At 47.0% G+C, this 15,000-nt stretch overlaps 1 protein-coding gene and 1 long non-coding RNA gene across 8 annotated transcripts in view; one reads left to right on the top strand and one right to left on the bottom strand.

Moving 5' to 3' along the window:
* The window catches only part of LOC123745743 (uncharacterized), a 178,730-nt gene that overhangs the window by 68,441 nt on the left and 95,289 nt on the right, over nt 1-15,000 (top strand). The window lies entirely within an intron of this gene.
* LOC123745745 (protein turtle homolog A) overlaps nt 1-15,000 on the bottom strand; it is a 129,174-nt gene that overhangs the window by 29,009 nt on the left and 85,165 nt on the right. For 4 of the 5 annotated variants that reach the window (XM_069317564.1, XM_069317567.1, XM_069317566.1 and 1 more), the window contains exon 3: nt 14,658-14,838. In XM_069317564.1, coding sequence (XP_069173665.1) covers nt 14,658-14,838 — 181 coding nt within the window. The remainder of the gene's footprint in view (nt 1-14,657; nt 14,839-15,000) is intronic. The other variant, XM_069317565.1, reaches the window with a different exon arrangement.

The raw sequence follows: 15,000 nt of genomic DNA, 5'->3' as shown, positions 1-15,000 counted from the left end.
GCACTCCACTCGTTACAATCACACAGCCGGACGTCTCTACTGTTAGTGGCATTCGCTGTGTCCTCACCTAATGTCTGGCTTTGGTCCAAACTTGTAATCTGTCTCCAATTCTATAAGTCTTATGTATGCAAAGCTTCGTCGAAGGCCGCGCTGGAGAAGACAGGGGGAGAGGTGTGGAGGAGAGGTTAGTGTTGGAGAGGTGTGGAGGAGAGGGTAGTGCTGGAGAGGTGTGGAGGAGAGGTTAGTGTTGGAGAGGTGTGGAGGAGAGGTTAGTGTTGGAGAGGTGTGGAGGAGAGGGTAGTGCTGGAGAGGTGTGGAGGAGAGGTTAGTGTTGGAGAGGTGTGGAGGAGAGGGTAGTGCTGGAGAGGTGTGGAGGAGAGGTTAGTGTTGGAGAGGTGTGGAGGAGAGGGTAGTGCTGGAGAGGTGTGGAGGAGAGGTTAGTGTTGGAGAGGTGTGGAGGAGAGGGTAGTGCTGGAGAGGTGTGGAGGAGAGGTTAGTGTTGGAGAGGTGTGGAGGAGAGGGTAGTGCTGGAGAGGTGTGGAGGAGAGGTTAGTGTTGGAGAGGTGTGGAGGAGAGGTTAGTGTTGGAGAGGTGTGGAGGAGAGGTTAGTGTTGGAGAGGTGTGGAGGAGAGGTTAGTGTTGGAGAGGTGTGGAGGAGAGGTTAGTGTTGGAGAGGTGTGGGGGAGAGGTTAGTGTTGGAGAGGTGTGGGGGAGAGGTTAGTGTTGGAGAGGTGTGTAAAGGCTTAGTGTCGGACCTGAGGGAGAAGATAGTGACAAGGCGGAGTGTAAATGAAAAAATTGGATAAAGATAAAGAGAAAATAAGGGAAGAAGTAGAAGAGGAGAAAGAAGGAGAAGGAATGAAAGAAGAAAAGAATGAAATGATAGAAGGAAAGACAAACCAAATTAAACAATCATCAAACCAATACTCAAACACATAAACTAATCAATTAGTACATTAAAGCAAAAATAGAAAGAAAATCAATGATAAAAAAGCCATAAAAAAAATAGTTCGATAACATACTAGTCTCCCCAACAATTTAATCTCGGAACCAATCAAAACTCGCGACTCTTGTTTCGTTCAAATACACAGCACGCTGATTGGCTGCCTCGTGTAAATTAAACCTGTACTTCCAAACTCCAGTAATTCAGAACTGGAAATATGAAGAATAAATATTATAAATATTGTTTCAAATGTAGAATTTTTCGCTGATGTATAAGAATATTGATATAAATTATATATATATTTGTATATAAATCGAGAAATTCATTCATGGACATTTTTAGGAGATTAGCGAGCAAGAAATATCTTCTCCAAGACGGGTCGGAAGTGATTGGGCTCGTTTTCTTTCACCTAATGCTGCGTTTCTAAGGACACTTTAAAAGGCAATGCAAAGGGATGGAATAGGCCTCCCAGAGCCTCCCACACAATATAATGGGATGGAACAGGTATCCCAGAGCCCCCACACAATGTAATGGATGGAACAGGTCTCCCAGAGCCTCCCAGACAATATAATGGGATGGAACAGGTATCCCAGAGCCCCCACACAATGTAATGGATGGAACAGGTATCCCAGAGCCTCCCAGACAATATAATGGGATGGAACAGGTATCCCAGAGCCTCCCAGACAATATAATGGGATGGAACAGGTATCCCAGAGCCCCCCAGACAATATAATGGGATGGAACAGGTATCCCAGAGCCCCCCAGACAATATAATGGGATGGAACAGGTATCCCAGAGCCCCCACACAATGTAATGGGATGGAACAGGTATCCCAGAGCCCCCACACAATATAATGGGATGGAACAGGTATCCCAGAGCCCCCACACAATATAATGGGATGGAACAGGTATCCCAGAGCCTCCCAGACAATATAATGGGATGGAACAGGTATCCCAGAGCCCCCACACAATATAATGGGATGGAACAGGTCTCCCAGAGCCCCCACACAATATAATGGGATGGAACAGGTCTCCCAGAGCCCCCACACAATGTAATGGGATGGAACAGGTATCCCACAGCCCCCATACACATATAATATCAACATTTCCTTACATATACTTCACATTATTGTGTTTTCATCACGAATATGTCAGTGTTTGAAGTTTTTCTCGAAATACAAGATAATATAGACTGCCTTAATAGATCTTAATACTATTTAGAACTCTAAGGGTGGTAATTAACTGCTTGTTGTAAGAAATACTTTGAACTGTGTTATTAAGTAGGCCTACCAAATTGGTCAGTTGCTTAGTATCACTGGTAATCTGCTGGTTAAATGTGTAAATACATTTATGGTGATTTATGCCCATAGTTTTTATTGAAGTGAAGAAACGCCGACGTGTTAGTGAACTTTGGGTAGCCGTAGAGTTTTTATCTTAATATCAAAGGTGCCTGAGCACTCCAGTTGCAAACTCTGTGAGCAGGAACTACGGCACGATCTCCCGCACTACATCACTGAATGCCCAGTTATTAGACCTTTCAGACCAGTTGGCATGAGGTACCGTTAGCTTTGCAATTACTTTATTCACCCTCGTATTCTTGAAGATATCCTCACAGTATACCCAAAATTTGCCAGTGCCGGCTATTAAACACATGGCTCTGTATGACTAACCATCCTGCGAGATGGGGACTTGTATTACCACTGCTACCTTATTCACTCTTGTGGTGTTGATATCCTCAAAATGCATCCGGAGTCTGCCAGTGCAGACTGCCTATCACATGCCTCTGTATGACTAACCATCCTGTGTGATGGGGATTTTTTAGCACCTAGTCAGTTTTTTTTGACACTGTACTCCACTTCATATAGTCTAGGGTAGCTGCACTAATGCAGATGTAATCATTATATTAATAATGAAAAGCGGGAGAAATAGGTCAAATAAATTCAAAATCATTTATGTGAGAGAGTAGAGACACTAGGAATACTCTGAAAGATATATTGGTATGGAGAGGTTTAGGGGTGGTGTAGGGTAAGTGACCAAGGTTGGGGGGTAGTGTAAGGCAAGAGACTACCTTCGCTGGGCAGGTGGTAATGACCAATAGTAGTAATGTCCAGCTGTACAACCGCTGAACTATTAATGATTTAAAGCAGACAAGAGTATGCTCACTTTCCTCAGCTTACGGCACACATCTGCCCGGTACACTGTGAGGATACTGTACCAGAGTACAGCTGTACCGGTACAGCTGCTGTACCCTCCTGCTCCCCCCTCACACCCCCTCCTCCTGCCCTTCACAACCTACAAGCACACTCATATCAGAGAACAATTACCCTGAACCATTGTCTGAACGACTGAACAAAAGACTAACGTCCTCAAGTGCGCGTGGCCAACCTATGACGTCAACTTGCTTTTGTTCCAATAATATCGCTGGTTGCTCCTCATCCTCTAATTGTTGACTTATAATTACCCCTAGAGACTCGTTACCTAATTCAGGTTCGAGCCGTATACGCAGGCACTTCCCGCCAAACACACACCGAAACTACGACGTTGCTACAACGTTCGAACAAGTCTTAACACCTCCTAACCAGTTATAACAACCAATATAGCAAGTTGTAACAACGTTCTAATACGTCATAAATACGTTAAGCCAAGATGTAACAACTTTGTTACAAGTTGTAACAAGCGGAAAATAGAGACAGTTTCGATTTGTGTTTCCAGGGTTACCAGCGGCCTGTACCGGTGTTGGAGGGATATTTAAGAATAAGGAGAAGTGGTTCTGTCTTCCATGTTTAGGTATTTTTAAGACTTAAATTTTGTTTCGGCATAGCAAGTATTTTTAAACTTTATAAAGGACTTTCAGGGTTTTCTGGGACTTTATAAAGGACTTTCAGGGTTTCCAGGGACTTTATAAAGGACTTTCAGGATTTTTAGGTACTATATAAAGGACTTTCAGGATTTTCAGGGACTTTATAAAGGACTTTTAGGATTTTTAGGTACTTTATAAAGCACTTTCAGGACTTTTAGTGACTTTATAAAGGACTTTCAGGATTTTCAGGGATTTTAAAAAGGACTTTCAGGATTTTCTGAGACTTTATAAAGGACTTTCTGGATTTTCAGGGACTTTATAAAGGACTTTCAGGATTTTTAGAGACTATAAAGGACTTTCAGGATTTTTAGAGACTTTATAAAGGACTTTCAGGATTTTCAGGGACTTTATAAAGGCCTTTCAGGATTTTCAGGGACTTTATAAAGGACTTTCAGGATTGTTAGGTACTTTATAAAGGACTTTCAGGATTTTCAGAGACTTTATTCAATATTTATTTTAGGACTTCAGGACTTTCAGGGACTTTATAAAGGACTTTAAGGATTTTTTTTCATGAATTTTTCAAATAAATTGTCCCCTGTAATATGATCTTTATTAAGTGTTCTGATTACAAACATTTTTATTAAGGTATATCTGGCATCAATTATCCGGCTACAAATATTAAATTATCCGGCTACAAATATTAAAATAACCGGCTACCGTGGCCAGGTTGCCCAACCGTGTTCGTCTTTTGCACCAACTATCCCTCGAATGTCTTGAGCAGAGTGCACAAAATCTTCCGTTGTAAAAACTGTGCAAATATGGATGGAGAATTTTATTATCATAGAGGCGGATTCTGCCGAGGTATTTGAGAGGAGAAAACCTTATGCTGGTACGACTATGTAGCACTTTGAGAAGATATGAGGACAAGGAGCTGGGATATGAGGTCCAGGAGCTGGGATATGAGGTCAAGATGGGATATGAGGACAAGGAGCTGGGATATGAGGACAAGGAGCTGGGATATGAGGTCAAGGAGTTGGGATATGGGGACAAGGAGCTGGGATATGAGGACAAGGAGCTGGGATATGGGGACAAGGAGCTGGGATATGAGGACAAGGAGCTGGGATATGGGGACAAGGAGCTGGGATATGAGGTCAAGGAGCTGGGATATGAGGTCAAGATGGGATATGAGGTCAAGATGGGATATGAGGTCAAGGAGCTGGGATATGAGGTCAAGGAGCTGGGATATGAGGACAAGGAGCTGGGATATGAGGTCAAGGAGCTGGGATATGGGGACAAGGAGCTGGGATATGAGGTCCAGGAGCTGGGATATGAGGTCAAGATGGGATATGAGGACAAGGAGCTGGGATATGAGGTCAAGGAGCTGGGATATGAGGTCAAGGAGCTGGGATATGAGGTCAAGGAGCTGGGATATGAGGTCAAGGAGCTGGGATATGGGGACAAGGAGCTGGGATATGGGGACAAGGAGCTGGGATATGGGGACAAGGAGCTGGGATATGAGGACAAGGAGCTGGGATATGAGGTCAAGGAGCTGGGATATGAGGACAAGGAGCTGGGATATGAGGTCAAGGAGCTGGGATATGAGGTCAAGGAGCTGGGATATGAGGTCAAGGAGCTGGGATATGAGGACAAGGAGCTGGGATATGAGGACAAGGAGCTGGGATATGAGGACAAGGAGCTGGGATATGAGGACAAGGAGCTGGGATATGAGGACAAGGAGCTGGGATATGAGGACAAGGAGCTGGGATATGAGGACAAGGAGCTGGGATATGAGGACAAGGAGCTGGGATATGAGGACAAGGAGCTGGGATATGAGGTCAAGGAGCTGGGATATGAGGTCAAGGAGCTGGGATATGACGACAGGGAGCTGGGATATGAGGACAGATACTCGGGGTGAGTGCCACGCCTACAACAGGTGTATGGTACACCTGAGGACAGGTGTATGGTACACCTGCGGACAGGTGTATGCTACACCTGCGGACAGGTGTATGGTACACCTGCGGACAGGTACTCGGGAGAGAATAAATCACGTTTCACCTGTAAGCAGTGATATCCAAGTCTTGTGACGTCACACATTATGCATACTATATATGCGTAACATATATATATATATATGCTCCAGGCTTATATGATAACATGAGCATCTCGCTCATGTTATCTCCCGGGCCAGCCATGGTCCACCCTGCTGTGCAATGATCACTCTATATAAGTCTGCAACATTAATCAATCGATGCGTGTGGGGGCTCATCTTGGTAACGCTGCGAGGGGACCACTATCTAGTATATAATATATAATGTCTGTCTGTCCGTGGATGGTGGCCTGATGCTTGGATTTAGCGTAACCCAATTTTTCACAACATTTTCTGTTGGGTGTGTACCCAAAAATGGCCGGGATAGGGTCGACAGCCATCAAATGAGTACAGCACAGTATGGTGCCCTAAAGACCTCCTGTGAACCTCCTAGTGATTCTCAGATCACCACGACGTTTAAAACATTCAAAAACAGAAATTCAAAGTCATTTTTATTTTCCAAATTAGTAGAACACTATGCACCGATATCTGCAAAATTGTCACAAAAATTCTACCTGTCATACTTTTGCCGTAATACGCAATTAGGTGTTCGTGGCATTTATGAACTTGTCATTTATGATTGTGGTAGTTGGTCCTACTACCAACTACCACAATCACGTCTCAGACATGTGCACTCTGGCACTGATGTATTCTGACACGTGATACATCCTGGTGAGAGAGGGAGAGGGAGACAGAGACAGTAGTCAGATCCAGCAAGGATTTGTTTACACTTGGCTGGGATCTGGTTCGCTCTTCTGCACTGGAATAGAACACTGATGTGACCTGACTGACCGGATATTGATATTCACTAGTGGTGGTGGTGGTGATAGTGGTTGTGGTGGTGGTGGTAGTAGTCGTGGTTGTGGTGCTTATCTATTAGTGGTTACAGAGGAGTGAGGTCTAGCACTTTGCACCCAGCCTATACTAACCTTATGGTATATTTACCTACTCTGACGGTCAAATTCAGATGTGGAGTCTTGCCTTAAAGATGTGGATGGAGGTGGCTTCCATAACTTCCAGAACATTCCACTTGTTGACCACCCATACACGGTACGGAAACTGCCTTACATTTCATCGACCCATTTGTGTTTCCAGCTTCCATTGATGTCTTCTCGGTCTACTTTCTTCAGCGCTAAAGAGTCTGTTCTTCTCTACCCTTTTGAGTTCCCTGCAGTATCTTGTATGTTGCGATCATGGTGGTGGTGGGTTTGGCACCCGGGAGCTTAATACTAACCAATAATATTTTTACGATATTTAGCTATATGATATATATTTGGGTAAATGATTCGCGGATTTGGCCTTTCTAGGAGATCAATTTGGTGTAAGAAGATTAGATATTTCAGTGAAAAAAGATAACCAAGACTTGCAACTTCGACACAATTATGAATTCTGTGATGATAGTTGAGTATAATGAAGGTGGTGATGAGCATGAGGCAGGATAGTGATGATGACACCTGCAGCTGAGACGCCGAGAGAGGTCACCATCACACACTCAGAAATTACCAGCGTATTATGTGCAGTAAGAACACCGCACCCATAACTTAACTACGGGCTCACCATAGCCCGTGCTACTTAGACCATTTTGTTCCAGGTAGGGTATCTTTAACAACAACAACAAGAACCTCCCCGCCGGCGCCGCCCCCGGCTGTAGGGGGGCAGCACACCCCTCACCGCTCTTTACCTCCCGCCACAAAAGGTGGGGTTCAGGAGCCAATATTATCCACACCTGCTCCATCGACTACGTAATTTAATCAAGGTATAACACCGGGCTGTGATGAAGGCGCCTCTGGGGCTGTGAACGTTCCGGCGGTCGGCCTGGATGCTGGCACGGAATGTGCCTGTTCCAGAAGAGTCACTTCTTGCCACCTCTTTCAATCTGCAACTCAGCCTTTTGATGTGTAGGTGTCGGTGCCTGCCGGAGTGTCGGGAGTGTTGTGGAGTGTTGGTGGGAGGTGTTGTGGTGGTGATGAAGGGCTGGAATAGTGTAGGGCGCCCCTGTGGGCGGGTTGGTGCAGGCATTAACTAGCAACAGATGCCAGCTATTCCATGCTGGCTATTCCAGCTATTCAATGCTATTCCAGCTATTCCATGCTACTCCTGATGAGTCGCAACATTCCGTCAAGTCCAGAACCACATTACGCCTCCTTACACGTGCACGTTTAGCTGTGTACTGCAGGCGCTGAAGGTGTGGCAAGAGAGAGAGAGATAGAGAGAGAGAATATCAGATGGCCGCCTTCCTGTGAAGTCCTGGACAAAGGGGAACTCATAACCAAATATTGTGAGAGGCGCCAGAGTCGAGGCAGCCAGCCACCAGGGCCTGAAATACTTATAGAGAAACACAGGAACGCCGCTGCTCTTCCTGGCTGTACCTACCTGCCTCCACCACACCCACCACCGTCCCCCACTTCCTCCTCAACCACACAGCACCGCTCCTGTGCCAGGTAAGTTCACTACGGGCTCACCATAGCCCGTGCTACTTGGAACTTGTTCCGAGTAGCTGAATCTATAACAGCAACAGCAACACGCCACACGGACGCAGGTTTGCACATCTCGCTGTCATGACCTTGGGACGGAAGGGGCAGCGTCGACACGGGCCGCTGAGAAATGGTTTAATGTCAACAGTTACTCTGCTTCTGCCGCAGTTGGGAATTTCAGGTCACATCGTTGTTGCACTCCGGTTCTTAACGGGAGAATTATTGTGCCTGGTGGAGCCGCAAACTGTAACTGTATTTTTTGTTCTTTTTGTAATTGATCTGAGGGAGACAAGAACCCAGAGGCCAGATTCACGAAGCAGTTACGCAAGTACTAACAAACCTGGGGCCAGATTCACGAAGCAGTTACGCAAGTACTAACAAACCTGGGGCCAGATTCACGAAGCAGTTACGCAAGTACTAACAAACCTGGGGCCAGATTCACGAATCAGTTACGCAAGTACTAACAAACCTGGGGCCAGATTCACGAAGCAGTTACGCAAGTACTAACAATCCTGGGGCCAGATTCACGAAGCAGTTACGCAAGTACTAACACACCTGGGGCCAGATTCACGAAACAGTTACGCAAGTACTTACGAACGTGTACATCTTTCCTCAATCTTTGACGGCTTTGGTTACATTTATTAAACAGTTTACAAGCATGAAAACTTGCCAATCAACTGTTGTTATTGTTATAAACAGCCTCCTGGTGCTTCAGAGCTCATTAACTGTTTAATAATTGTAAACAAAGCCGTCAAAGATTGAGACAGGATGTACAGGTTCGTAAGTGCTTGAGAAACTGCTTCGTGAATCTGGCCCCAGGTCCGTAATCAAGGGACACTCACAAAACATTCATCCCTAGCAATCTATAGGAAACTTGAAACTTCAGTTTTTTGTTAAACATATTATTTAGGCACACCGCGTTGAAGCTCGAGTTACTCTTGAACGAGAAGCAATTACATTTTATAGATCAATAAATGGGAGGGGAGGACGCCCCCTATAGTGGTAATTGGGTAATTATCGATAACCCTCGTAACAGCACAATTATTTGATCAGTTAGAGTGCCATAGACTCTTGGCTCCAGAATGGTTCAAGACAGGTGCCACTACGGGCCGCTGGTGTAACAAAAAGGAGGCCTGGTCGAGGACCGGGCCGCGGGGACACTAAAGCCCCGAAATCACCTCAAGATAGCTCCACTCGTGTCATTATTTACAATGCACCTGAACACTACCACCTTCTCTCTAGTGACCACGACGGGGACAGAAAGCCGGTGGCTTGTCGAAGATAAACCCCCGTACCCCCACCTCACAGAGTTACCGAAAACATTTTTTTTCAATTGGATTTTGAATTACAGTAATGTCTTGACATTCAAGGCTTCGGAGGGTAACCGGTTCTACAGGTTTACAACCTTCTGTGGAGGAAGAGGAATTCATCACCTGTTTTCTGTCCTACATTGTGGCTTATCGAGCGTGAAGCTGCTGGCTCTCTGAGTTTTACATTTGATCTTCATCAGTATACATCTCCCTGCGGCCCCAGAGACACCTCCTACATCAGTATACATCTCCCTGCGGCCCCAGAGACACCCCCTACATCAGTATACATCTCCCTGCGGCCCCAGAGACACCCCCTACATCAGTATACATCTCCCTGCGGCCCCAGAGACACCTCCTACATCAGTATACATCTCCCTGCGGCCCCAGAGACACCTCCTACATCAGTATACATCTCCCTACGGCCACAGAGACACCTCCTACATCAGTATACATCTCCCTGCAGCCCCAGAGACACCCCCTACATCAGTATACATCTCCCTACGGCCGCAGAGACACCCCCTACATCAGTATACATCTCCCTGCGGCCCCAGAGACACCCCCTACATCAGTATACATCTCCCTACGGCCGCAGAGACACCCCCTACATCAGTATACATCTCCCTACGGCCCCAGAGACACCCCCTACATCAGTATACATCTCCCTGCGGCCCCAGAGACACCCCCTACATCAGTATACATCTCCCTGCGGCCCCAGAGACACCCCCTACATCAGTATACATCTCCCTGCGGCCCCAGAGACACCCCCTACATCAGTATACATCTCCCTACGGCCCCAGAGACACCCCCTACATCAGTATACATCTCACCAGCGCTACAGAAGCAACAGCAAGCAACTCTGCACTTGACCTCACGAGGAGGAAGGAATCTCAGCTTGAAAATGTGAGTTGGAAAGTTTGCCGAATATCTGCCAAGTTTTCCAAATAACTTTGAGAATATAAGAGAAGTTCTCCAAATTACTGGAAAGTTTGCCAAGTAGCTGGGAAGTTTACCAAGTAGCTGGGAAGTTTACCAAGCACCTGGGAAGTTTACCAAGCACCTGGTAAGTTTACCAAGCACCTGGTAAGTTTACCAAGCACCTGGTAAGTTTACCAAGCACCTGGTAAGTTTACCAAGCACCTGGTAAGTTTACCAAGCACATGGGAAGTTTTCCAAGCACCTGGGAAGTTTACCAAGCACCTGGGAAGTTTACCAAGCACCTCGGAAGTTTACAAAGTATTTGAAGTTTACCAAGCACCTGGGAAGTTTACCAAGCACATGGGAAGTTTTCCAAGCACCTGGTAAGTTTACCAAGCACATGGGAAGTTTACCAAGCACCTGGGAAGTTTACCAAGCACCTGGGAAGTTTACCAAGCACATGGGAAGTTTTCCAAGCACCTGGTAAGTTTACCAAGCACATGGGAAGTTTACCAAGCACCTGGGAAGTTTACCAAGCACCTGGGAAGTTTACCAAGCACCTGGGAAGTTTACCAAGCACCTGGGAAGTTTACCAAGCACCTGGGAAGTTTACCAAGCACCTGGGAAGTTTACCAAGCACCTGGGAAGTTTACCAAGCACCTGGGAAGTTTACCAAGCACCTGGGAAGTTTACCAAGCACCTGGGAAGTTTTGAGTGTGACCCAGCGCCCTTGAGCGCTAGGAGTGTGACCCAGCGCCCTTGAGCGCTAGTATTGAGTGTGACCCAGCGCCCTTGAGCGCTAGGAGTGTGACCCAGCGCCCTTGAGCGCTAGGAGTGTGACCCAGCGCCCTTGAGCGCTAGTATTGAGTGTGACCCAGCGCCCTTGAGCGCTAGGAGTGTGACCCAGCGCCCTTGAGCGCTAGGAGTGTGACCCAGCGCCCTTGAGCGCTAGGAGTGTGACCCAGCGCCCTTGAGCGCTAGTATTGAGTGTGACCCAGCGCCCTTGAGCGCTAGGAGTGTGCCCCAGCGCTCTTGAGCGCTAGTATTGAGTGTGACCCAGCGCCCTTGAGCGCCAGTATTGAGTGTGACCCAGCCCCCTTGAGCGCTAGTATTGAGTGTGACCCAGCGCCCTTGAGCGCTAGTATTGAGTGTGACCCAGCGCCCTTGAGCGCTAGGAGTGTGACCCAGCGCCCTTGAGCGCTAGGAGTGTGACCCAGCGCCCTTGAGCGCTAGGAGTGTGACCCAGCGCCCTTGAGCGCTAGTATTGAGTGTGACCCAGCGCCCTTGAGCGCTAGGAGTGTGCCCCAGCGCTCTTGAGCGCTAGTATTGAGTGTGACCCAGCGCCCTTGAGCGCCAGTATTGAGTGTGACCCAGCGCCCTTGAGCGCTAGTATTGAGTGTGACCCAGCGCCCTTGAGCGCTAGTATTGAGTGTGACCCAGCGCCCTTGAGCGCTAGTAGTGTGACCCAGCGCCCTTGAGCGCCAGTATTGAGTGTGACCCAGCGCCCTTGAGCGCCAGTATTGAGTGTGACCCAGCACCAAGGGCCACCGCTGGAGGATTAGCACCATTTCCATGGTTCAACTGTTGGATGAGAGCGCGCGGCCTCAAATTAGTTTACCTCACCCTCTCTACCTTCGTTTTCTGCCGCTACTTCTCCAATTATCTTATCTCTCCCTTCCTCTCCCCTTTGGAAGGGAAAGGGAGAGGGTGCCACTCCCCTTCCTCCCTCCCTCCCTTAGGGGTACACAGGTGTAGGGAGGGCTGCTAACCCCCTATCTCTTCCCTCTACCCAACCCTCCCCCTTCCCTGTGTACACTACACATACACGCTACACATACACATTACACATACACACTACACATACACACTACATACACACACCACACATACACACTACACATACACACTACACATACACACCACACATACACACCACACATACACACTACACATACACACCACACATACACACTACACATACACACTACACATACACACCACACATACACACTACACATACACACCACACATACACACCACACATACACACCACACATACACACCACACATACACACCACACATACACACCACACATACACACTACACATACACACCACACATACACACCACACATACACACCACACATACACACCACACATACACACTACACATACACACCACACATACTCACCACACATACACACCACACATACACACTACACATACACACCACACATATGCACTACACATACACACTACACATACACACTACACACACACACCACACATACACACCACACATACTACACATACACACTACACATACACACTACACATACTACACATACACACTACACATACACACCACACATATACACTACACATACACACCACACATACTACACATACACACTACACATACACACCACACATATACACTACACATACACACCACACATACACACCACACATATACACCACACATATACACCACACATACCACACATACACACTACATACACACACCACACATACACACCACACATACACACTACACATACACACTACACATACACACCACACATATACACTACACATACACACCACACATACACACCACACATATACACCACACATACCACACATACACACTACATACACACACCACACATACACACCACACATACACACCACACATACACACCACACATACACACTACACATACACACTACACATACACACCACACATACACACCACACATACACACTACACATACACACTACACATACACACTACACATACACACTACACATACACACCACACATACACACCACACATACACACCACACATACCACACATACACACCACACATACACACCACACATACACACCACACATACACACCACACATACACACTACACATACACACTACACACCACACATACACACCACACATACACACCACACATACACACTACACATACACACTACACATACACACTACACACCACACATACACACCACACATACACACTACACATACACACTACACATACACACCACACATACACACCACACATACACACCACACATACACACCACACATACACACCACACATACACACCACACATACACACCACACATACACACCACACATACACACCACACATACACACTACACATACACACTACACACCACACATACACACTACACATACACACCACACATACACACCACACATACACACCACACATACACACCACACATACACACCACACATACACACTACACATACATACTACACATACATTGGTATGAGTTTATTCACCTCACTATTCACCTTCCATCAATGTCCACTGGCCCCTCAATTAATACAAGCACTGCCTATTCGCTTCATCAATTTCCCGAGTATCTGGTACGACGGGATCATATCCAGTCAGAGAGTGAAGAAAGCAGCAGCTGTGGTGTGAGAAGTTCTCTCACGTTCAGACCTGTCCTCTTGCCTGCGGTTCTCAGGGGTGTGAAAGAACCAGGGGCAAGATTCACGAAGCAGTTACGCAAACACTTACGAACCTGTACATCTTTTCTCAATCTTTGGCGGCTTTGTTTACAGTTATTAAACAGTTAATGAGCTCCGAAGCACCAGGAGGCTGTTTATAACAATAACAACTGTTGATTGGCAAGTTTTCATGCTTGTAAACTGTTCAATAAATGTAAACAAAGCCGTCAAAGATCGAGGAAAGATGTACACTTTCGTAAGTACTTGCGTAACTACTTCGTGAATCTGGCCCTAGGTATGTTATCGGTGGAGGTTCAGCCTAAGAGGAGTAGTTAGGGACCCCAATGGCCTCGTTCCACAGAAAACGTCACTCAACAAAGGGGTAACAAATGATAACATACATATATGCTAAGAGTAATTTGTTGTTAATTATCTGGGAAAAGCGCCAAGCCATTACGACTATATAGCCCTGGGAAGGGGTCAAGATAAGGATTTGGGATGGGACGGAGGGAAAGGAATGGTACCCAACCACATGTGGACGATCGGGGATTGAACGCCGACCTGCAGGAAATGAAGATACGAGTGTTAACCTAGCCAAAGCGGCTTCTATGAATGTACTCACGTGTAGAAGGGAAAGCGGGCACCATCCTTGTACCATAGCACCAGTACGGGGGCGTCGGCGTGGTGCCCCTGCTCCAGCAGGCACGGGAGCTGTGCGGGCACCCCGGCCACCCCCGTCACCAGCCGCACTGGCAGTGTGGGCGTCCTGAGTGGCTCCTCCACGCCCCTCTCCGTTACTGCTGCTGGAGTACACGCGTGGTTAGTGGTGAGTGGTGAGGTGTGGGTGGTGAGGTGTGGGTGGTTAGTGGTGAGGTGTGGGTGGTTAGTGGTGAGGTGTGGGTGGTTAGTGGTGAGGTGTGGGTGGTTAGTGGTGAGGTGTGGGTAGTTAGTGGTGAGGTGTGGGT

The sequence above is a fragment of the Procambarus clarkii genome, chromosome 88 (assembly GCF_040958095.1).
Source record: "Procambarus clarkii isolate CNS0578487 chromosome 88, FALCON_Pclarkii_2.0, whole genome shotgun sequence".
Lineage (NCBI taxonomy): Eukaryota > Metazoa > Arthropoda > Malacostraca > Decapoda > Cambaridae > Procambarus > Procambarus clarkii.
Note: the sequence above shows the minus strand (reverse complement) of the source record. Positions and strands in the feature narration are given on the sequence as shown.